At 44.3% G+C, this 23,182-nt stretch overlaps 1 protein-coding gene across 2 annotated transcripts; it reads left to right on the top strand.

The window, feature by feature from the left end:
• The first annotated feature begins 2 nt into the window (after positions 1–2).
• RAB9A (RAB9A, member RAS oncogene family) lies at positions 3–19,538 on the top strand. 2 transcript variants are annotated; one of them, XM_014476326.2, is made up of 4 exons: positions 3–189; positions 13,916–14,006; positions 14,840–14,870; positions 18,445–19,538. In XM_014476326.2, exon 4 carries the CDS (start codon positions 18,476–18,478, stop codon positions 19,085–19,087), a length of 612 nt encoding a protein of 203 aa, XP_014331812.1. In that variant the 5' UTR covers positions 3–189; positions 13,916–14,006; positions 14,840–14,870; positions 18,445–18,475; the 3' UTR covers positions 19,088–19,538. The 2 variants fall into 2 exon arrangements, with proteins under 2 accessions (XP_014331812.1, XP_005889638.1); XM_005889576.3 differs by lacking the exon at positions 13,916–14,006.
• Positions 19,539–23,182: the final 3,644 nt, after the last annotated feature.

Raw genomic sequence — 23,182 nt, 5'->3', positions numbered from 1 at the left:
TTTTCCCGGGCCCCGCCCCGGCCCGTCGCCATGTTGTTCCCTCCGTGCAGGACGGGGGCAACCGCAGACTGACCCGCGCCGTGCCGCCGACGTCTCCTCCCTGCTGGCTCCTCGACCCTCTTCACTTTTTTTCCCTGCCCCCGGACGGACCGGCCCGAAGCTCCCGAACTTATTCCGTGTGGCCGTGAGGTGAGCGGAGCGCCGACTCCCCTCGGGGCTGGGCGGGGGTTGGGGCCAGCTGCGCGGGCGTCAGGGTCTGAGCGGAGCCCGCCGACGGCGAGTGCGGCCTGGGCTTCGGGCACTGGGGCGGGGGGCGCGCGCGGCCAGTGCGGGTCATTTTTCCGCACCCCCCGGGAGAAGGGACGACTTGTAGACCCTTGCCTCCTACTGTGTCTGACGCAGGTGGAAAGACGGGGTCCCACACCTACACACCCGGGGAGAGAGATACACGCCCCAAGACAGACACCTAAAAGTCCTGGAGACGCACACGGGGAAAGAGATCCATTAGCAGCTGGGATCAGGGAGAGGGACACAGCCACACAAACCCCTAGGCGGGAGAGGGCATATGCTACCCGCAGGGAAACACGCATACACGGAGAAATCCACCCAGGCACCCCAAAGCAACCCACTCTGACGTGACTCACAGAAAGCAGAGGCGCTCACGATTTGATACTGGCGACTTCTGACCTGCTTCCCAGGTGAACGTTTGCTGAGGTGTTAGTACCACTCCGGAGACGAGGGGGGAAATATAAAACTAATCCTAGGGGCTGGAGGCGGTTTGGGCCGTTATCGGATGCAGACTCTGGCTAAGGTTTCCGAATGGCGTTCTTTTCGTTCTTCCAACTTCGTTTTTTAAAGAGACAAGATGAAAATTTTAAGTGCCGATTTAATTAAGTCGAAGAGTATCAGTTGGGTTTGGGGTTTTTTTTTTTTTTTTTTTTCAAGTGATGATACATCCCGTGACCAGGGTTCTTTTGAGGAATGACTTCGGGTAGTTTCCAAATCGTCACGTGAACACGCTCTTTATGTAGGATTTCGGCGGCCTGATAAAAATAGATTTTGGTTGCTTTTTAAAAAATTAATGAAAAATTATTTTTCGTGCTTGTCTTTCTCTGCCATCATAATTGTAGTGGAAAATCGCTAAATTGCCTGTAATCTCAGAAACTTTTCGGTGGAACAAAACTCAAGACATGAAGGAAGCTCAGTACTCTTCTGCCACGGACCTTTAAGGAGACTGTTTTTCGTTTCTCTTTTTCTTTGTTTTCTTTTCTCTGGTGTGGCCGTCTGGTGTCTTCAGTTTTTTGTGTGTGGATATTGTATTAATAGTAAATTCCTCTAGTTTATACTAAAAAGCTTCTGGCTTGCTGACTTATTTACTTTGGAGAGTTTTGTGAGTTGGAGAGATTTTTGGTTTGTCATTTGTCAGGTTAGAATAGACTGAGGAAAACTAAGTAGAACACTGTTGGCCTTGACTCCTGGCCGAGTTCTTGGAGACTAAGGAAATACTTCAGTGCTGTTCGCTCTTGTCCAAGCTCTCCTCTTTCCATTTTTTCTTCCTCCGCCACTTTTTCCATCTAGACTGTGGTTCTCTGGAAGACTGAAGATAAGAGCCAGGATTCCGAGTAGGCCCCTGTGAATTTAGAGTGCTAGTGAGGGGTGGCATTTGACAACCTCTGCAGCCTTTTTGGTTCACACATGTGAGAGAGTGCTGCAGGCATCTATTGAGTAAAGACCAGGGGTGCTGCTCAACATCCTACAATGCACAGGACAGCTCCTCACAGAGAGTTGCCCAGCTCAAAATGTTGCTTGTGCTGGGGTTGAGAAATCCTGCTTGACGTCAGTCCATGTAACTCCAGAGCTCACAGTCAGTGCTTCTCTAAGTCCTTCAAATGTGCTGTTGGTTCTTGTTTAGGAAACTTCCTGGACTTGGGAACTTGAAGAGATTTCCCTTGACTGAGAGACATATTCATTCATTTGATAGAATAAGAGTGACCAAAAATTTTCTGATAACAGAAATCTCCCCCTGCTCCCCCTTTCTATTTCGTTGGCAAAAGTGTTGGAGAGAACTTGAGGGGCATTCGGGGCCTTTGAAGCTGACTTAGGAAATTTGGTTTCAGTATTTGAATTGTCAGCAAACATTTTCTGAGTAGCTCTTCGGTTGCTGATAAAAAGGTGCTAGTGATACCAAGGGCAGTGGGGAGTCCCCCCCTCCCTGAAGCGTACAGTCTGATCACAGTCATGAGATTGGGATCTAACTTTGTCTTCCCACAAAGTTCATTACCCAGCCTACTCAAGGTCGTGGGCCAGGTGTTGTTAAACAAAACATTTGCAAACCAGCTCATAGGTACCTGTTTCATGGTATTTACTGTGTGTGGACTTAGGTGAAATGGGGAAAGGTTGATGTGTTTTTCTTTTTGTGTTCAATTTTATTGGAGGAGGTCATGGCAACTCACTCCGGTATTCTTGCCTGGAGAATTCCATGGACAGAGGAGCCTGGCAGGCTACAGTCCATGGGGTCACAGAGTCAGACATGACTGAGCAGCTACCACATAGTTGGTTTACAGTGTTGTGTTAGTTTCCAGTGTGTAGCATAGGGACTCAGTTATACATATTCATTCTTTTTCACATTCATTTCCCATATAGGTTATTACAGAATATTGAGTAGAATCCTCTGTGCTACTCAGTTGGACCTTGTTGATTATCTGTTTTATATATAGTAGTGTGTGTATGTTAATCCCAAGCCCTGGTTGATGTGGTTTTGATAACTTTGTAAGTTGAACACTTGTGAATATTTACAAGAAACAAATCGAGAAGCCATTCTTGTTGAGTATAAAATTCTTCCTTAAATTAGCTTCAGTGGACAATAATTCTGCATGGATTTTATCAATGAATTCAAAAAATAAGCAATAAAAATTTTTAATTGATTTTTGCATTCTTTCCTGACTTTTTCCAGCATGTTTTCATCATGCCTAAAACTAGCCCCTTCAGTCCATGTACTGCTTCATTCTGGTGGCAGATGTAACTCCTAGGTGAACTTTGTGAGTGAGAGGAGTCCTAAAGGCTTGGCCCTGAAAGTTCCCTGGTGGCATATTAAGACTTGGGGCCTTCACTGCCGTGGCCTGGGTTCAGTTGCTGGTTGGGGAAACTGAGATCCTGAAAGCTCTGCAGCGTGGCCAGAAAAAAAAAAAAAAAAAAGATTGGTTCTATTTAGGAATTGCTGTGAGAGTGTTATTCATTTGGTCAACATGGCATCTTTTGTGAGGAGCTTTGCTTTTTGCCTTGTGCTGATGGACACTGAGTGTGTTCATTGCCAATGAATAGATTTTTCTGCCTTGTATCAGGAGTTGTCTGCTGTGGGGTAGAGGGGATGCTGAATTATACACCTAAAAATGATTGCTATCAAGTGCAGTCTACCAAAGGGATGTGTGCTCTGTTACTACTGCAGGGGTTTTATCCTGGGGAGAATCAAGAGAATGGTGCAGGAGGAGCACCCCCTGCTCTGGGGAGTCTTGCTCCATGTGCACTTGGTTTGCTGCTGTGGCCAAGTTAGGTCACCACATTTCTTTGTAACATTGAGCTGGTTGTACTTTGTAATGCCTTTGTGGATCTATGACACCAAGTAAAGACATCAAATTATTGGCTTCCAAGTACAGATATACCTCGGAGATATTTTGGATTTGGTTTCAGACCAAAGGTTTTGGTTTTTCACTGCTTATGAAAGTTACAAGACGTTTATACCATACCTGTGTGTTATGCCTAAAAAAACCAACATACACACTTTAATTAAAAAATACTTTGTGGCTGAAAATTGTTGGCCATCGTCTGAGCCTTCAGTGAGTTGTAATCTTTTTGCACTGCTGATATCACTGATCACAGATCACGGTAACAAATATAATAATAATGAACAAGTTTAAAATAATGCAAGAATTATGAAAACGTGATGCAGAGACAAGCAGTGAGCAAATACTGTTGGAAAATGGCGCTCATAAACTTGCTTCATGCAGTGCCAGAAACCTTCAGTTTGTAAAAAGCCCCTAATAACTGTGAAGCACAGTAAAAGGAGGGCTGCCTGGAGTTCTGCCTCAGGCAAGCTGGTGAAGCAACAGAAGGAAATAAGCCAAATGGAAAAGTGTGTGTGTGTCTGTGTGTGTGAGAAACAGGTCTCACTTGAAAGGTAGCTTGGTAATAAATTTGTTAATCAAAACCAAGGAAAAGAAAATAGAGCCTGTGACTAAGTAGATCATCAACAGAACATGTATTAAGAATTTTTTTTTTTGAGGGGGTTGGTAAACTCACAAAAGGCCCCAGGGCGTTTGGAGAGCTGTGATGCAGATGAAAGGTCAAGGTTCCTTCTGGAGGAGAGCTGGGGGACCCAGGTGTGTAGGTGAGGGGGGCCTGGCTGCCCTGTGTTGGGGAGGGGAGGTTGGAGCTTGCCAGGGAGGCTGGGGGTGCCTCTGCTCTGGAGAGAACTTCCCCAGCGTGACTCTTGGCATAGCACGTGTTGTGAAGGTGAGCTCCGGGTGTTTGCGCATCCTGGGTTCTTCCATTACCTTCTGTTAATTTTTTACCATGCCGGGTGCAGAGTAGGGCATGCTGGTGCTTATCACGAACATAGAGAGGATGACGAGTGGTGAGCGCATGTAGGTGAGGTCGCAGCTAGATCAGCGTGGGCTGGGGAGAGCCAGCCCTGTGTCTGGGAAGAAATACAGAATGGAGCAAGACAGGCCATGGAGGTTCACCAAACTGGCTGCCCTCAACCTGCTCGTTGCAGTGCAGGGACTCAGAACACAGGCCCCACTTGTGTCCACGGCCTGATGCCTTCCCAGTGTCTGCTATTGTTAGAGGGGGATGGAGAAACAGTATGGAACAGCTTGCTACATTCATCCCGTGGCCACATTCATTATCCAGGAGTGAAGGAGAGCAGAGCACGGCATCCAGTGAACTGACTGCTGGGTCTGTGTGGGCTGAACCATTTTCATCCCAGGTTCTTGTGAACTGGGTTAGGTTTTGGGGGAACAGAGGCTAAGGTCGTCTCCAGAAGGTTCATTCTTGTGAGAGGGGCTGTATTTGTCAGTGTTGGAGAAGTCTGAAAAAGCGCCTTACAGATTTCTCTTCCTGGCACTTGCTGTGTAGAAGCATATCACAGATAATGGAGGGTTTGACTGCTTTAACAGGTTTGCAAATATCAGAACTCCCTGGAGTGCGGCATGTGGCTAGGTGACCACTCTTGTGGGCGCAGTCTTGCGCTGGGGTATGTAATCAGAGCAGTGATTAGGTGGACGCACCTGAACATACATCTGTGGTTTTGTTGGAAGTCAGGACAGAAGAGCTGCTGGAAGGCCACGTGTTGGTAAATACAAAGCATTTCTAGAACGAGTTCCAGTACTCTTCAGTAACATTTCAGAATGTTTGGGAACAAACAGCTGCTACCCTCTTACCCTGTTCCGCATTAATATTTGTGCAGCACCTGATTTTTATCATACTAGCCCCAGGGAAGCCCGCCTCCCAAAGATACGATGTCATAGAAAGGAATGTGGTGTGATCTACCGTGAACTCATGAACTCCCTTTTGAGCGCCGGTTGTGAAGCATCCTGCAGACTGCCAGCACCTCTGTGACGCCCTCTGAAATGTCATATAACCTGCCCTGCCCAGTTCCCTGCACGCACTGTCGCTTGCTGTCCCCTCCCTCATCATCTGGAGAGTTCCAGTCCCAACTCCTGCTGCGAACAGTTTATTAGGAAGTAGGTCTGCTGGTAGGGAGGGGGCCCCTGGGTGCCGAGGGGGTGTCATGGGGTTTCCCCTTGTGCTTTCTACCCAGCCAGCCTGTATGCGTCTTTGCTGAGATGCGCCCCATGCCCTCGGGGCCGATTTCTCCTTGACAGCTGTTTCTCCCCAGGTAGGTTTCCTGGCTCTTCAGTTTGTCACTTTACTTTCCGTCTTCCTGGTTTTGTTGCTGTCTCTCACTACAGTTGTTTTCTTGTTGTCCTTTTTGGCTTTGTATATTTTTTTGACTTTTCTTTTCTTTTGATGGGAGTGAAGGTCACACGTGTTTGACCTGCCCTGTTCAATTATACCAGGGGGAAGTTATTCAATCTTTATGAACTTGATTTATTGATCCATAAAGCATGGGTGGTAGCATCTGCGTTGCAGGTGACTTCAAGGTGCTCTGCGCCAGGTACCTAGTAGACACTCAGAGAACAGTGGCGGCTGATGTTATTGTAGTCATAGCATTTGTTATTTGAGCAAACAAGATGGTGGCAGTAAGCAGGGAGTGAACTGGACACGTTTCTTGTGTGGGTGAAATGGGTAAGACAGAAGAAAGAGATTTTGAAAATGGGGAAAATAATTAGCTTGGTTTTTATATCTGTCGAATTTGAACTGCCATCTGAATTCATCAGATGACTGTATTATAAAAGGGGTTGGAATTCTTATCTGGCGCCCAAGGGGCAGAAGGGTGGAGGTGGGCTTTAGGAATCACTAGGTTTTTATATCCCAGGAAGATATGGTTTGGGAAGAGGTAAAGGCATCATTGACACAACGGACATGAGTGAGCAAACTCTGGGAGAGAGGGAAGGACAGGGAAGCCTGGCAGGCTGCAGTCCTTGGGTCACAGAGCCTGACATGACTTAGTGACTGAACAACAGCAAGGGCATCAACCTGGTGATATATATGCTCTAAGAGCCTCTTAGAAAAGGGAGCCATTTGGGTTGCAGAAAGCTAATGGGGTGAGGGGCAGAGAAGGCAGGGTAGCTTTATGGACAGTGAAGTAGGAAGCATTTTCAAGGTCATTGCTAGGCCATTAGACCTAACAGACAGTACTGGTGACTGAGTCCTGGCTAAGACTTGAAGGTCCCACTGATGCCTCTAGTTAGAGGTGTGATACTTGCAAGACCCTTTCCCATTTGGGCCTCCATTATCTTACTTGTTTTAAAACAAATGCCCTCAGAAGGGTACTCCTTTGAGCTTTGATGCCAGGTAATACATTCAGACAAATTGATCCATCTTAGAATTCACTGTCCACTGGGTGGGCCTCTCGTGAAGACACTGGTCAACCAGGAGGTGTGTTTGTAGAAGCGTACACGGGGAAGTCCTCAGGGGACACTTTTTTCTTCAATCGCTTTAGGGCTGCGTGTGCCATAGGGGTTTTAGATGAGGACTGAAGAGAAGCCCTTGGATTGGCCTTTGGGAAGTCTCCCATGACTTCTGCTGATGCTCGGGGGGATAGAGAGGTTGAGAACCTCCATTCAGTGAGCAGGTGCAGAGTTGATCAGGCACAGAGCGAAGTGTGTCATGATGACGGAGTAAGTCTGGGCTCGGGAAGGTTTTTGTAAGCCAAGTCAGCTTCAGTACCTTGGTGGGGTACTGAAGACTACAGCATCAGCAATGGAGACGTGTGGTGAACTTTCTAGAAGGCTCCCTGCAGCACTCTGATGTTTCTTCTCGTTTTGACCTGGTGACGGTTTCCCAGCAGAATGGGAATCTCTAATCTAGTTCAGTCCTATATGCTGGATATACAGCTGTTCTCTTGAAATAGATCTTGAGAAATTCCACCCCTCTTACTTCATTTCTCTAACAGCCAAAAAGTTCTACCTTGCTGTGGCCTCATGCCTTGTGGGGAGTGTTGCTATATTGACTCTTCCCTGAGCTTACATGGAAGTTTCTCCAGCCCTCACCCCTTTCTGCTTCAAATTAAAGATAGCAAGCAGGTTTCTTACCTAACTTGAAGAGACGAGTCAGAAGCAGGGTTCCCTTAAGTTACAGCAGATCATCGCAGATCATGTTCAGTTTGTGTTTCGTTGCTCTTAATATATTTTTCTAACATGCACATTCACATTCCTTTCTTTCACAATGCAGTCTTCTTCCTGAAATACCCTGCTCTACTTCATAGTGTAGTATTCCTATTTTGTGACTTTTATTCATTTGTTTGCATTTTAATTTTGTCCTCCAAAGTGCAGCCTTAAAACTATCCCCACTCTTTTCTGTCAAGCATTTCAAGTGCATTTTTCAGGTGTCTTCGTTACAGGTAAATTTATGCTTGTTCCTTTTGAGGACTTCATTAAATAAAACGAAGAACAAAATGTTTTCCTCACAGGATTAGCAGTTTCCTGTGAATAAGTCTCTTGATTGAACTGTCACAGTTCATGGTCCAAGTGTAATATTAATGAAGTCTTATGGGTAAGGGAGAGAACCTCGAAACAGTAATGGCAAGTAAAGGTAAAAGTCTTGAGGGTCTTATGAACTACACAAATTAATCACACGAAATATACAAATGTTGCAGACGCTTATTGATCGCTTCTTTTTTAAAAAAAATATATTTAATTGATCATTTCTTGAGGTGCATACTCCATTAAGAATCTGATGAAACCTTTTTGACTCTTTCCAGAGGAAGGCTCAAGCACAGTTCCATCCATTCACTCACCCTTGTCTCACCTATGATTCTAGAAGGTGCATTTTCCCCCTGCAGCTCTTTCATGGACTCTCAGTTAAGCACACTCCATGCCTGTACTTTCCAATGCAGTACTCATGTAGCAACTTAAATGTAACCGAATTGAAATGAGATTAACACTTCACTTCCTCAGTTGGACCAGCCACATTTCAAGCGCTCAGTAGCTGTATGTGGTTTGTGACTACTATATTGGACATAAGAACATTTCCTTCATCACAGAAAGTTGTGTTGGAGCACACTGCTCTCTATTTTCAGGATAATTTAAGAAAATTGAGTTCCTTAACCAAATGTATTTTTTTCTCCTCTCTTCTCCCTACCTACTCACTCCACCACTGTTAATGATTAGTTAGTATATCTAACTACAAAGGTGCCTTGTTTTAAGCAAAACTGAGAGTTTATATTTCTACTAGATGCCTGATCTTCATAAAAGAGCACTCATGGAACGACTTCTTTAAGTAGGATGAGCTGCTCTGACTTCGTGATATAGCATGGTTTGATTTGTACAGTTTTTTCCTTCTCTAGCAGTCTCAGAGGCAAGGCTCAGTGGTCACCTAGATAACGTGTTTTCATGTGGCAAGTTGTGCCTTCCAAGTTGGTCTGTGCCTGTGCTATTTGCTTAATTCATTTTGTTATGCTCCACTTCTTGCTGTAGAGATAGTGCCCATTATTATACTTAATGACTTCCTTGACATGCCTTGTTCAGCAAGACACCCAGGAAGACCGGAAATAAAAGAGTGGAGCTAAGAGGCTGTTAAGCGAGACACACCTGTATTGAGAGATAAGGAAATAAATACAGCCTAGGTGAAAATAGAAACGATGGAGGGATTAACCATGCTTTTGTGGCCTTGGTTAGTTTCTTTGAGCCTCAGTTTCTCAAGCTGTGATATGAAATAAAGTGGCGTGCCTCTAACGGGGACATTTAAGAGTGAGTGCAAAAGAAACATGTGATTTTGAAAAGAAGAAAAAAAAAGATCTGTTCCTAAATTTAAGTCAGGAGTGATAAATTCAGTTTAAATTTTTGGAAATGAGAGTTAGTCAAGGGGTTTCAGATTTGAAAACCTGAGAATTTGAGGAAGCTGTTTATAAACCTAGCATCCTTTCGGCAGCTTGTTAACAGGAATGTGGGTCTTCAGCATTTCCTGCTGCATTCCAGAGTACTTATTTTAAAGTGGTTTTCTCATTTGAGTTTCAAGTAAGAATCAAATTTTTTTTTGTCTTCTCCCACATATTTTAATAGACCTCAAAAACAGAATGGGGGAAGAACTGATTGAATAGAGAAAAAACTGCAAGTACGGAAAGTACAAATAGAAAAATAAGAATAGAATAGCAAGAATGAAAAAAAAAAAAAAAGAATAGCAAGAATGAAGGAGGAAGTAGTTTACTCATGGTTCTCAATTTAGCATTCATTTGATACCTCAGCGTGTGGAAAGCTGTGTACTAGATGTTGCAGACCCAAAAAAGGGCCCGTGAACGGGTGGCATTAGATGTTGTGTGTCCCTCCAGGGAGCTGACAGTGTAATTAGGAAACTATAAGTGAATGAGAGCTGTAATAGAAGTGGAATGATGATGAAAATGAAGAGAAAGATTAGGTTGTGAGGGACGTGGCAAAAGTGGGCCTGTAGATAACTAGGATTTTCATAGCTGTCAAGATGTGGGGAGGGAACTCCTAGTGCAAGATGAGGGCCTGAGCAAAGGCTGGACAGTAAATGCCTGATAGGTTTGGGAGTGGTGACCTGTAGGGTTATAATTGGGACAAGCAGGTAGGTATGTGAGGTTGGAGAGCTCTTTGAATGCCGTGCTCAAAATCCTATATAATAAAAGTAATAAACAAAGAATTGGGTTTTGTTATGTGTACGGATGGAAGCAGTTAGGTCCATGACCAATAAAAAGGGTCTACCTTTAATCCACACAAACATTTCTGTTTGAGATATATATTCTCCATGCTTGGATTTGACTCCCCCCTTGGTTTATTGTAATAATCAGCTTTGGAAGTGAGCATGGAGATAGAGATCAGAGAACAGGCTCCTCTACACTATCCGTAAACAATTGATAGTACAAGATAAAAGTGCACGATTGAAAAGTTGGAAAAGAGTGTTATAAAAAGCAAAGGGCTGGCATTCAATGCTCTCTTTTTATCTTTAGTTTTGAGGTATCTGTTGAAAACATAGTTCATTTTCTTTCCTGCCAGTAACCTACTTAACCAACTTCCCATTCAGATGAGTGTGCACCATAGTTAACCTTCATTGTTGCCAGCACGTGATCTTGTAATCCTGACGGAGTATTTACTGTGTGTGTAACTGCTTATTGAAAAGGATACTGCTGAAGGGACAAGGAGATCATTTGTGGCACATATAAATTAGGGTCTTATTGCTAATTCTCAGGCTGAGTGTGTGTGTGTGTATCAATAAAAATATGTCTATTTAGTTATAATTCACATACAATAAAGCTTACTTTTTTAATGTGTACAGTTCAGTTGTTTTTAGTATAGACACTGAATTATGCAATCATCACCACTAATTCTGGAGTATTTTTGTCATATACCTTCTCCCCACACACACACATAAAGAAACCTGTGCCCATTAGCAGTCACTCCCCGTTCCCTGGAACACAAATTTACTTTCTGTCTCTGTGGATTTGCCTATTTTGAACATTTCATGTAAATGGTATAATGTATGGCCTTTTGTGTGTGGCTTCCTTAAATTATCATGTTTTTGAGGTTCATCCATGTAGTTGCATGTATCAGAACTTCATTCTTTCCTGTGACTGATTAATCTTCCATTGTATGGAGAGGCCACATTTTTATTATTCATCAGTTGATGCACATTGTGCTGTTTCCATGGTTTGGCTATTATGATTAATACTATGCTCTTCATGTACATGGCTTCCCTTGTAGATCAGTCGGTAAAGAATCTGCCTGCAGTGCAGGAGGCCCGGGTTCAATCCCTGGGTTGGGAAGATCCCCTGGAGAAGGAAATGGCAACCCACTCCAGTATCCTTGCCTGGAAAATCTCACGGACAGAGGAGCCTGGTGGACTGCAGTCCATGGGGTCGCAAAGAGTCGGGCACGACTGAGCGACTAACACTAACACTATTCATGTACAAGTTTTTGTGTGGATGTGTTTTTATTTCTCTTGAGTACATACGTAGGAGAGTACTGCAGTCCATGGGGTCGCAAAGAGTCTGACACAACAGCTGAACTGAACTGAACTGATCTGATGGTAATTCTGTGTTTACCGTTTTGGGGAACCGCAGATTGTTCTCATTATCATTGCACCATTCTGCCTTCCCACCAGCAGTGTATGACAGGTCTAGTTTTCTCACATCCTCAGCAACACTTGTTATTGTCTGCCTTTTGGGTGTGAAGAGGTATCTCATTATAGTTTTCATTTGCATTTCATTCCTGGCTAATGATATTGACCATTTTTGTCCATTTTTAAATTGCTTTTTAAATTATTATTTTAAGAGTTCCTGGATACTGGTCCTTTATCAGATAAATGATTTTCAAGTATTTTCTCCCATCCTGTGGATTGTCTTCACTTTCTTGATAGTGCCCTTTGAAACACAAAAGTTTTAGATTCTGATGAAGTTCATTTGACCTATTTTTTCTTCTGTTGCTTGTGTTTTGGGTTTCATGTTGAATTATTTTTAATATAATCTGAGTTATAGAAAAATTTAGGAAGCAGTTGTCCTTAAGGTCTGGTGGGTAGCAGTATTTGAAGAAAATTTAAAAGAAAATTATTTCTATTTCAATTACAGCATTCAGTCAAGCTAGGCTTTAAGTGAAAATGAAGTTTTAAAAAATGCTTCTGAGTTTGCCAACCCCTGCCCAAATTGCAGATTCAAGAGCAAAATAAATGATTGTTCTTGCTTTAAAAGAATACTTTTGATATTTGAAAAAGGAGTATGAGTGTGAAATCAAGTCAGGACTTTAAAGACTTGGTGTTGATTGTTTGAGATTTTCTTGCAGACTTTCATGTTAACCTATGAATTTTTTACATGGTGTCATCACGGTGTACACATTCTTTGGATTTATTACTTAATACATTTCTACAGACCTGTGTCTCCAGTCTAATCAAGGGCTGCAGAGCATCCCCAATTATGCATTTAGGTCATTTCCATTTGCTCCACTGGGAACATTTTTGCAATGTTTTTTTTCTCCTTGCTGTTTTTTGAGGGCGAGTAGTTTTAGAATGGTATGGGGATGTATTTTTGGTGTAGAGTTTAGAAAATGGATGGCTCAGGGAAAAATCTGGGCATTTTTATCATAGTATAAGACATTTCCCTTAACTGAATCTTTTTTGAGATCTTGCCTCTTTACAAACGTGAAGTTGCCCTGGGAGGCACTCTGATCTCAGTATTGCCTCTGCATGCAGAGGTGCCTGCGGGGGTGCCAGGAGCGCGGGGGCAGGGTTTCCAGGGAGCTGAGATCTAGCCGCCTGGCCAGGGGTGAGCGGGAGGAGGGGTTTGGGGTGAGTAGCTTACTGCAGTCTCTAGTAGGAGGCCAGCCACCCCAGAGCACGCTGACACCGTCAGTGGTTGGAGAGGGATGGTAAGTGAGCCACCACCACTCTGCCCCTGGCCTCCCTTCTGCCCTCCCCATATAGCCTGCTCTTGTGATCGCAGACAGATGCTTTTCTGGACTCCGCATCTGCTCAGGGATGCGGGTAGGCTCACTCTGAGGGCATTGGCAGAAGTCTTTTGGTGGCCTACCCGTAAAGTCCCGTGGCCGCACAGCTCGTTCCTCGCTCCACCTCGCCACGGCGCCCCCCACCGCTGGCTCCAGGTGGTCTGCCCTGGGCTCTCCCTGGCCACGTGGGTGCCTTTGCACCCCGGTCCTGGTTCCAGTCATACCCCGCCTGCCCCAGTTCCTTCCTCCTCCAGCCGGAGCTGTGCAGTGGTCAGAGCCACTTGTCAGGGTCAGAGGCCCCTGGGGTGGACACTTGCACCCCTTTCCTAGCTGTGTGACCGCCAGCAAGGAATGTCACCTCTCTGAGTCAGAGTCCTCATCCCTAGGGTAGCTGGTGGCGAGTGGATGCAGAAATGCAAAGTCAGTGGCCTGAAGGGCTCAGTAATTGTGAGGGTGGTGGTGGTTTTGTCCTTAACTCCTAAATGTCAAGATTTTGAAGGGTATCGTGTTTTTCATTGATTGAATTTATAATTGAATTCATTTAAGTCCCACAGAAATGCCCTTTGCTTTTAAAAAAGGGAGGGAGAGGAGTTTGAAACTGTTGGTTTAGTTGGAAAGAGGCTAGTGCTTTAGCACAGCCTAGTTGGCCCAGGAAACCTCCACACTGAATTTGGTGTGTGGGACTAGGCTCCTTTGGCTTCCTAATATCGGCCTGCATTGCCCTCTCATTTGTTCTGCCTGTGACTCTTCTAGAAATTTGGCTGAAGAAATGGCCATGAAAGAATCCTGTCTGGTTTCCATGAAACTATCAGTAAAGGCTTCTTCATGTGTTTGTTCCACAGAAGCTGTCTGCGCTCAGGCCATGAGCCTGGCACAGTGGTGAGCTGCTTTCCCTGGTGTCTGTGTCTCAGTGACTCTTTCCTCAGCCCTCCGGTAGGTCCTGCTGTTGCCAGAGTCCCCAAGCTGCAGGGTGTCCAAGAGCTTGGCCGTGGGTACGGGCTCTTGGGCTTTGGCACAGGGAGCCAGTTCTCCTTTCTGCCAGTGGCTTTTGTTAACTCACAAAGTTTCCCCTCTGCTCTGGCTGCCCAGAAAGAAGCTTCAGGATATTCTGCGCTGCCTTAGCCCAGATTTTCCTGTGTCACGTTAGGTGCCTGTCCCTTGAGTGGCCCTTCTTTTATCCTTGTTGGTATTGTTCAGTTGCTCAGCTGACTTTGTGACCCCATGGGCTGCAGCATGCCAGGTTTCTCTGTCCTTCGCTATCTCCCGGAGATTGCTCAAACTCCTGTCCATTGAGTTGGTGATGCCTTGATTGTATTCTCTGGAATGTGATTATTCTAAATCACTCAAAATTTGGGCAGAATTTGAACAACAAATGAAATATTTTACATTTCATCTTAACCAGATTTTATATTTGTCTGAATGGGATACTTAGAAAAGTAGGGTGGATGGGGACATGTACTTCTTAAAAAAAACAAAGTGTATTTGATTCTAGGGCTACTTTTAGGCTGAGAAAGTTCATAGACAGCTTGCAGGTGCAGTTTTCCTTTTTTTTTTTAATTTATTTTTTAATTGAAGGGTAATTGGTTTTCAGAATTTTGTTGTTTTCTGTCAAACCTTAACATGAATCAGTTATAAACTAAGAATCTAGCTACTAATAAAAGTCGGACATTTCTTTTACTTTTTAATTATTGTGTTTACTCTTAAAATTATGAAAACAGACTGAATGTATATTGCTAAGGTGAGCTTTCACATTTTTTTCTTTGCAGATAATGATGATGCTTGAACTGAACAATTAAGGTAAGATTTATGGCCTGTGTGTTATGCTTTTCTTATTTAGATTTCTTTATAGTGTTTAGCTGATTGCGAAAGTCATATTTTAGCTTGGGTGAAAATTATTGCCTTTGGGCAATCCTAAACTGAAGTATAAAAGGCTTCATATTACATTTTAAGGTAAGTCTTGAAAAGAACATAGCAGGATACCTTTATTCATTCAGCTTATACTAAAGAGGTTTCAAAGGATTTTTCTGTTTTTAGAGAAGAAAAGGGGAAAAATTTTAATGTTCATAAGCTAATTATGTTAATGATAGACTGCATCAAGCTAACTTTTGTTAGATGTAAGTGGGAAATAAGATAGTTTGTATAATCATCTTTATCATATGTGTGTCTGTATTCAGTGCTGCAGCTAGACTGAGCGAGTTGTGCATGTCTATATTAGTTGTCTGAGCAAATGCCAACATACTCCCAAATAGGATTGCTGCTGCTGCTGCTGCTGCTGCCGCCAAGTCGCTTCAGTCATGTCCAACTCTGTGCAGCCCCAGAGACGGCAGCCCACCACACTTCCCCTCTGGGAGGCCCCAAATTACATATGGGAAATGTAAAAAAATGTACCTATTTCCTGGTGTGTGAGTCTAGCGTATCCCAAATCCCACATTATTATGCAAGAAGAAAAGAACTATCAAAGTATCCTGATAAAAAGTTATGATTACAAATCTCAAGGAATTTCTAAGACTTAATTCGGTAGATATGTAACCTCTCGTCTGGGTGGAGGCTGTTAGATTGCACAGTCTGGTTTATAATGTGATGTAAAGATACTAACAAGTTGATGCTGTGCAGTGGAAGTTTGTGTCTAGCAAACTAGACACTTAACTAGAGACTTAACTAGAGTCCTGGGGTAAATGGTAGACTAGAATTGAGCACGTCTTTTACACCCTTACAACACAACATGAAACGTCCCTGTTTATGTATCTTGAAAACCCTGGGAAAGGAACAGTCCTCAAATGAGGGGCTGCTGGGGGAAGTTTACAGTGTTAGGGATGACAGAGCGTTCTGAGGGCCAGGTTACTTAGACGTAGTGGGTGGGGTCGCCAGCAGGGAGAGCAGCGTGGGCCAGGGTAAAGGTGAATATGTGGGCTGAGCCCGTGGATCTGAATTTCACTTCCACTTGACAGTGCATTTCTGGATGGCTGATGCTGAGAATGGGGAACAGGACCAGGTGTCTTGCCTTAGAAGTTGGACTTAGACCTGAGTCTGGAAGACCACTGAAGAATGTTAAGGAGGGGGCATTAGCAGATGCTTCCCCAGTAGCTCAGTGGTAAAGAATCTGTCTGGAATCCGCCTGAAATGCAGGAGTGGCAGGAGACGCGGGTTTGATCTCTGGGCTGGGAAGATCCCATGGAGGAGGAAATGGCAACCCACTTCTGTATGCTTGCCTGGAGAATCCCATGGACAGAGGAGCCTGGAGGGATATGGTCCTTGGGGTCGCAAACAGTCGAACAGGACTGAGTGACTAGTACTTTCACTTTCCCTATGTAAGAATAGTTGGTGTGCATTTTTGGTTTTGCTACTCTTTTTTTCTGGGTTGAAGTCATGTAAGCAAGATTCCAAAGAATTAAACAAAGGAACCGATTTAGTGCACTGTTACTGTGTCAGGAAATGAAGGGGTTTGAGATAGTTTCAGTTTCCTTTCTGACAGTAATTTAGCCTGGGCGGTGGGCAGAGCCATGTGCTGAGGTTGAAAAGTCTCCAGGTAGTATGCTCCCTGATTGCCTCACCAATTTAAATTGTTTAGATTATAGTAGTAATTACTGTAGCAAGTAATTTCAGAGAGCCAATAAGAGGGGCAAGTTGCTACATGTTTGTAAGAATAGTGTGGTAGCATGTAGTAGGAAGATGAATTCTTGCTGGTTATGGGGAGTGTTCAATTACGTTATACTGGGTCATGCTTGTGTATACCAGGAGATTGCCAGATAATGATTGTTTACTGCAATGATTTATTTTTTCTTTTGGGTGACATGGCTCAGCATGTGGAATCTTACTAGATCCCCAACTAGGGATCGAACCTGGGCCCCTTGCAGTGAAAACATGGAGTCTTAACCACTGGACCTCCAGGGAGGTCCCTACTGCAGTGAATCATCCTAGTCAATATAACAGTTATTGTTCATGCCTTTGCTACCTACCCATTGAGGGATTCACATTATCTGCTTGCATGTGAAAGTTAATTGCCATTTTTGCTGTAGGGCTGTGCTATCCAGTACAGCTGTTTGCTCTTTAAATGTGACTATTCCAATTAGTTAAGATTATAGAAAATTTAAAATTCATTTCCTTTCTCCCAAGTTGAACTTGAGCACAAGTTCAGTGCTCAATAGCCACATGTGGCTAGTGGCTGTCATATCAGACAGTCCACATGGAGGATGTCTCCTTTGTTGCAGAGAGTACTGTTAGACGGTACTAAAGATTGTCTGCTTTTACAAATTTTCATATCTTAAAAGCCATTTTATACTGAAATATTTACAGACTACATGCTATAATTTGATTCAGAATAATTTGGGAGAAGGGAAAACGGGACACTATGGAGCACACAGGATTTGCTGTAAGTTGATAATTGGCAAAACTAGGTTTAGGGTCTGTGCGGTATCATTAATTATTCTCATTATTCCAAAATTGTGTATGTTTGACATTTTCCATAATAAAGAGTTAAAATAGAAGCCTTAAATAAGAACAATGCTCCCACCAGGCTGTAAATAGGTGTCTGAATCTTCATATGCCACGCCATCCCACCCTTGCCCTCCTCACTTCCCCAGGCTGGTGTACGGGGCAGTCTAGTCCTTCCCCAGGGCTTCCCCTTAAAGCATGGGCACCATACCACATTTTGGTTTAAGGTTCATTGCATCCCCCCTCGAAATACAAGTAACAGACAGCCCAGGCTCCCATTTGTTCAGAAGTGTTGGAGCTGCCCAAACGAATCTTATGGGTAGAATGTGGTAGGTTACTATATTATGATAAAAATTCCATTGGTGCTGACGTTAATGTTAGCGAACTAAGTATCCCCAGTGAAGAGAACAGAGTCCTTTACTCAAGTGGTTGGCTTTGGTCTGTTCACAGCCAGATCAGTGAACTCTGTCTCCTGTTCCCTGCTTGCCAGCTCCTATGCTGATAGTGTTGGGAGAGAGACAGAGGGGATTGTCCAGAAGCCCCCTGGCCTGAGAGGAAAGCCATCAGTGAACACGGGCACCATGCCACCAGAGGGCGGTTTGTAGTTGCTCTGGAAATGTGCCCACTTCAGTCTCCTGCTGCCTAACAAATGGTGGCAGGGCTTGTTGTGAGCTGAGAGGATGGTTTGGAGGTTAGACTCGGCTTTGAGTGCCAGCCTCAGTCAAGGGTGACCGGAGGAAGGGGAAGAACGAGCCCTCAGCAGTGGTTGTCGGGAGTGATGGTCCGATGGTGCCTGGCGCGAGGTGCAGAGCTCAATAGGTGACATCTCTTGCTGTCACATATTCCCTGCGTTTTCTTTCCCTTAGCACTGATGTTCAGAGAGGCACGTGGAACTAGGTACAGGTCTAACAGAATGTAATGGTACTCTTCTGTTTTACAGGGTTCCACAGTCAGAGATCTTGAGATTAATAATGGCAGGAAAATCATCGCTTTTCAAAGTCATTCTCCTTGGAGATGGTGGTGTTGGGAAGAGTTCTCTAATGAACAGATATGTGACTAATAAGTTTGATGCCCAGCTCTTCCATACAATAGGTGTGGAGTTTTTAAATAAAGATTTGGAGGTGGATGGACACTTTGTCACCATGCAGATCTGGGACACGGCTGGTCAAGAGCGCTTCAGAAGCCTGAGGACACCATTCTACAGAGGTTCTGACTGTTGCCTGCTTACCTTTAGTGTCGATGATTCTCAGAGCTTCCAGAATTTGAGTAACTGGAAGAAAGAATTCATATATTACGCAGATGTGAAAGAGCCCGAAAGCTTTCCTTTTGTGATTCTGGGCAACAAGGTTGACATCAGCGAGCGGCAAGTGTCTGCAGAAGAAGCCCAAGCCTGGTGCCGGGACAACGGCGACTATCCCTACTTTGAAACGAGTGCAAAAGATGCCACGAATGTCGCCGCAGCCTTTGAGGAAGCAGTTCGAAGAGTGCTCGCTACCGAGGATAGGTCGGATCCCTTGATTCAGACAGACACGGTCCGTCTGCACCGGAAGCCCAAGCCCAGCTCGTCTTGCTGTGGAAGTTAGAGAGGTAGCCAGTGCAACCTGACCAGCTCACCCACATGCGCAGATGGGCTCTGGGCGGAGAAGAGGGTACGCGTGTGCAGCAACGCATCACATACTCAACCATTAACCGTGCTGCTGCCTGTCAGTGGGTGGGGGAAGCGACACATCCCCTCATGGGAGAATCCATTTACTCAGTAATGGCGCCTGACACGTACCCATTGTAACGGCTGTCTAATAATGTTTAATTTAAATATGTATGTTACAGAGCTAATAAGTGAAATGACCAAGACTTTATAATTAAAACACTTAAGTATCCTAGAAGTTACTGTCTTTTCCCTGGGAATATGGAGAACTACTTTTTCTATGTGTATATTTTTATGTAATTAGCATTCTGTTCCTGGTTCAGGGAAAGCATGTCCTAAAGCAATAATGTTAGCTATTAAAGATTAAAATTGAATGCATTTGCACTGTGGTTATTTGATTTGATTACTACTTCTTTCTCTTTATGTTCGTTTTTTCACTCTGCGTATCAGAATTGATCTCACGAGTAATCACTTGTCATTTGTGAATGCCACACGTGAGCCACACCCCCTTCAACACAGAAGCCAGCTTTTATCATTTTTGGAGGAAATCCTACTTCTGGTTGGTACTTGGTGTGAGGGTAAACAAAGACCTCTTTATTTGGGCATGTATTTATCCAGTGTCACTGAACTGTGTGGTGATTTGGTCGCAAGGAGATCTTTTGTCAACTCTGCTTCAATGACCAGACTTATTGATAAAGCAAATCATGGTCTTTTGTGAGTGCTGTGTCCTTCACGCTGATCCTGCCCTGCAGAGGCACACTGATGCCTGGGCTGCATGTGAGTGAAGACAGCACCCAGGCCTGTAGAGCAGTGGGTGATCAAGGGACATGCTTTTGTGGGGGTGGGCCTGTGGCAGGGGAGTATGTTTTGGGAACAGCTAGACTGAGATACTTCCCTCCCTGGCCCCATAGCTTGGGAACCACTGACAAAGAATATCATTACAGTAAGCTAAGATTTTGAAAGTCTTTAACTTCCTAACACAGCAGACAGTTTGGCTGTAAGCAAAACATTTTCACATTTTAAATTTGGGGAGATTAAATCTCTTTATGTTCTCAGGTTGATGAAGAGAGAGCTCTAGTTTTTATTATTTATAATCAATTCTGCTTCTCCAAACTCATCCTCCACTCAAAAAATAGGCATCCACTACTAACAAATTAGTGTATATTATATATTGCCTTTATTTTTTTCTCTAGGGGACTTGCTTTGTTATTTTAAACCAAGTATGCCTGCCCATTGTTTGGTGACGTGCCCTTTTCGCTTAATCTGTCTGGATGTATTTCCATTATAGTAGACCCATCTCATTTATTTGCCACATGGATGTCTCACAGTCAAGCCCTTCTTGACTGCTAGCTAGCTGGCAGTAGGATATTAACGTTTCCTATACCTTGGTCACCAACGGATATTAGGAGTACATTTTTTGTTGTTTATTATTTGAATAGATGATAGAGTTACATGGTTGAAAAGTAGAAGGCATAAGGAACCAATGTCTCCATTTCCTGCTTGTGCCGGCAGCCATGTGTCAGTCTCTTGGATATCCACGTAGATTTTTAGTACATAAGGAAAGAATATTGTGTTTGCCAGGGCTGCCATAACACGTGGACTGGGTGGTTTAAACAATGGGGATTTCTTTTATAGTTCCGGAGGCTAGAAGTCCACAATCAAGGTGTTGACAGGTTTAGTTTTTCCTGAGTCCTCTCATCATGGCTTGTAGAGGACCTTTGCTCTGCATACAACTCTTTCCCTACCTCCTCAACCCCATCTCTCTGTGTCCAGATTTCCTCCTCTTAGAATACTACTAGTGAGATTGGATTTCCCTGTATTATACAGTAGGACCTTGTTTATTTTACATATAAAGAGCTTATTTTAACTTGAATTACCTTTTAAAAGGCCCTGTCTCCAAATATAGTCACATTCTGAGGGACTGGCGGTTAGGCTTGTTGAATATGAATTTTTGGAGGGACACAATTCAGCCCCTTACATACAGTGTGTGTGTAGGTATTTACAAAATGTAATTTTGATACTTGTATAGGTTTAACTAATAGCTTAGTGATTTCCCCAAACTTTGAAGCATCTTTTCAGTAACTTTTTTCCAGTTAGTTGGCATTTCAGAGGTCTAGAGCTGGGCAGCAAAAAGTTTTTATCCAAGGACCATATTTTTGTGTGTGTAAAGACAGGCTGATGGAAGGGGGAGTAATCTAGCTTCACAGTGTAACTTAAAAGACCTGGTGAACAGAGGCTCCCTGAGCAAGGCCAGTAACTGAAATGGGACAAGAAGGGGAGGAACAAGACCCAACTAAGAGCTTCGGCTGTCACAGCAACAACTCACTGATGGAAGAGCTCTTCATGCTGCAGCAAAAGGTAGCTGAAAGTCTGATTCTTTTAAGAAAGTAAAAGGCACTCGGATTGGTGTTGCACAAAGATGAGAAACGGAGAAAGTGAGAGTTGAGGAGCAAAGCAGGCGACTGCAGTGGCAGGAAGGGTGCAAGCAGCTGCAGAGCCCCAAGGGAGCAGGCAGGAGGGAAGTGGGGCATGCTGTCCCTGTCTGGACCAGGGACCCCAGGGTTACAGGTCCGATGGGGGATTTTGTGCTGTCTTTGGATATAAAGCCTTTGAGACAGGGCAAGGTTAAGGAAAAGGCAAACTACTGAACTTGGGAGGTGGACAGATGTACATTTGACAGTTGATGTAGCGGTTACAGTGTGCTGCATGGAAGATGGCAAAGTGCATATTTGTTAGTGAATACTTAACTGTTTTTGTCTCTTTCTTCCCCCTTGGGAAAAACTCCCCAACTGAAGTTAAAATATCGAAGATGGTCCACATGTTAAAACCTGGCATTTCATGTTTCTGTGAAACCTTGTATAAGCTTTCACAGTGCCAGCAGCTTGGGGTGGTGGGGCAGGGAAGCAGTAGGTAGGAAGAAGGCTCGGTGTAGTCCGTGGATTCTGAGAAATTACCACTGTGGACTGTCAACCAGGAAGTACTGTCCTGACCATAGAGGGGATGGATGTGGGTGTAGCAGGGCGGAGGAGACCCACGGTCCCTACTTAGGTGGAGAACGTGGGCACCACTGAAGCATCCTAGGTAGTGAAAGAGGAGTGAACCGGGCTTGTGCATTTTATTTGGATCACTGGGAGTGCTAGTGTAGATGACAGGCTTAACGCTGACTTGTGTGTACTTGGTGGGCCCAATGCCCAGGGTGCTACTGATGTCCCCCAATTCATCTTGTGTTCCAGAACTTGCAGTGACATCACTTACTCTTTTTTGCAAGCTCTTTTGCATTTTTTGCTTTCGTTTTCCTAATAATCAGTCCCTGATCTTCCCCTTACATGAGTCCTGGTTCCATCCTTTGAGCTGTCCTATTTCAGCAGGCTTTTCCAGCACAGCCCGTCTCTGAGATCCTGCCCACTCCTATGCCCATCACTAGATCTGCCTTCACGCTCTAACAGAGGCAGGCATATATGAAAGCCGATCCTTAGCCACAGGGATCTGCTGCCACAGGGCCTGTGCTCTCATTCCCATCTCACTGTCAAGAGCCTGGTGACAAGGCTATTTGCAGGGCACTGCTGTCCTGTGGATGAGCGGGGATGGGAACCATCAAACACCACACGGCTCAGCTCCTGACTAGGGCACTGCCTCCCCTCTGCCTTATATGCTCCGGGAGGGTAGAGCAAACTGTATACGATAAGTACATGTGTGGGTCTCTCCAGTGAGCATGGCTGAGTTACTCCTGGATTTCTGAGTATCTTTTTCTGCTCCCAAAGCTCTGGCACCGGGTTTGAGGAGATCTGGATTCTGTACAATGAGTTACAATGTATGTTTGCAGACTTTCATTAGGGGAGATAGGACTAAAATGGTTGAGGTGGTGGGGAGAGCAGCACCTAAAAATTCAACATTGGGAATTCCCTGGTGATTGAATGGTCAAGGGCTTGGTGCTTTTGACTGTTGAGGGTCCGGGTTCAATCCCTAGTCAGGGAACTAAGATATCACAAGCTGTACAGCGCAGCTAAAAAAAAAAATCGATACTAAGCTTCCA

The sequence above is a fragment of the Bos mutus genome, chromosome X, assembly GCF_027580195.1.
Source record: "Bos mutus isolate GX-2022 chromosome X, NWIPB_WYAK_1.1, whole genome shotgun sequence".
NCBI lineage: Eukaryota > Metazoa > Chordata > Mammalia > Artiodactyla > Bovidae > Bos > Bos mutus.
Note: the sequence above shows the minus strand (reverse complement) of the source record. Positions and strands in the feature narration are given on the sequence as shown.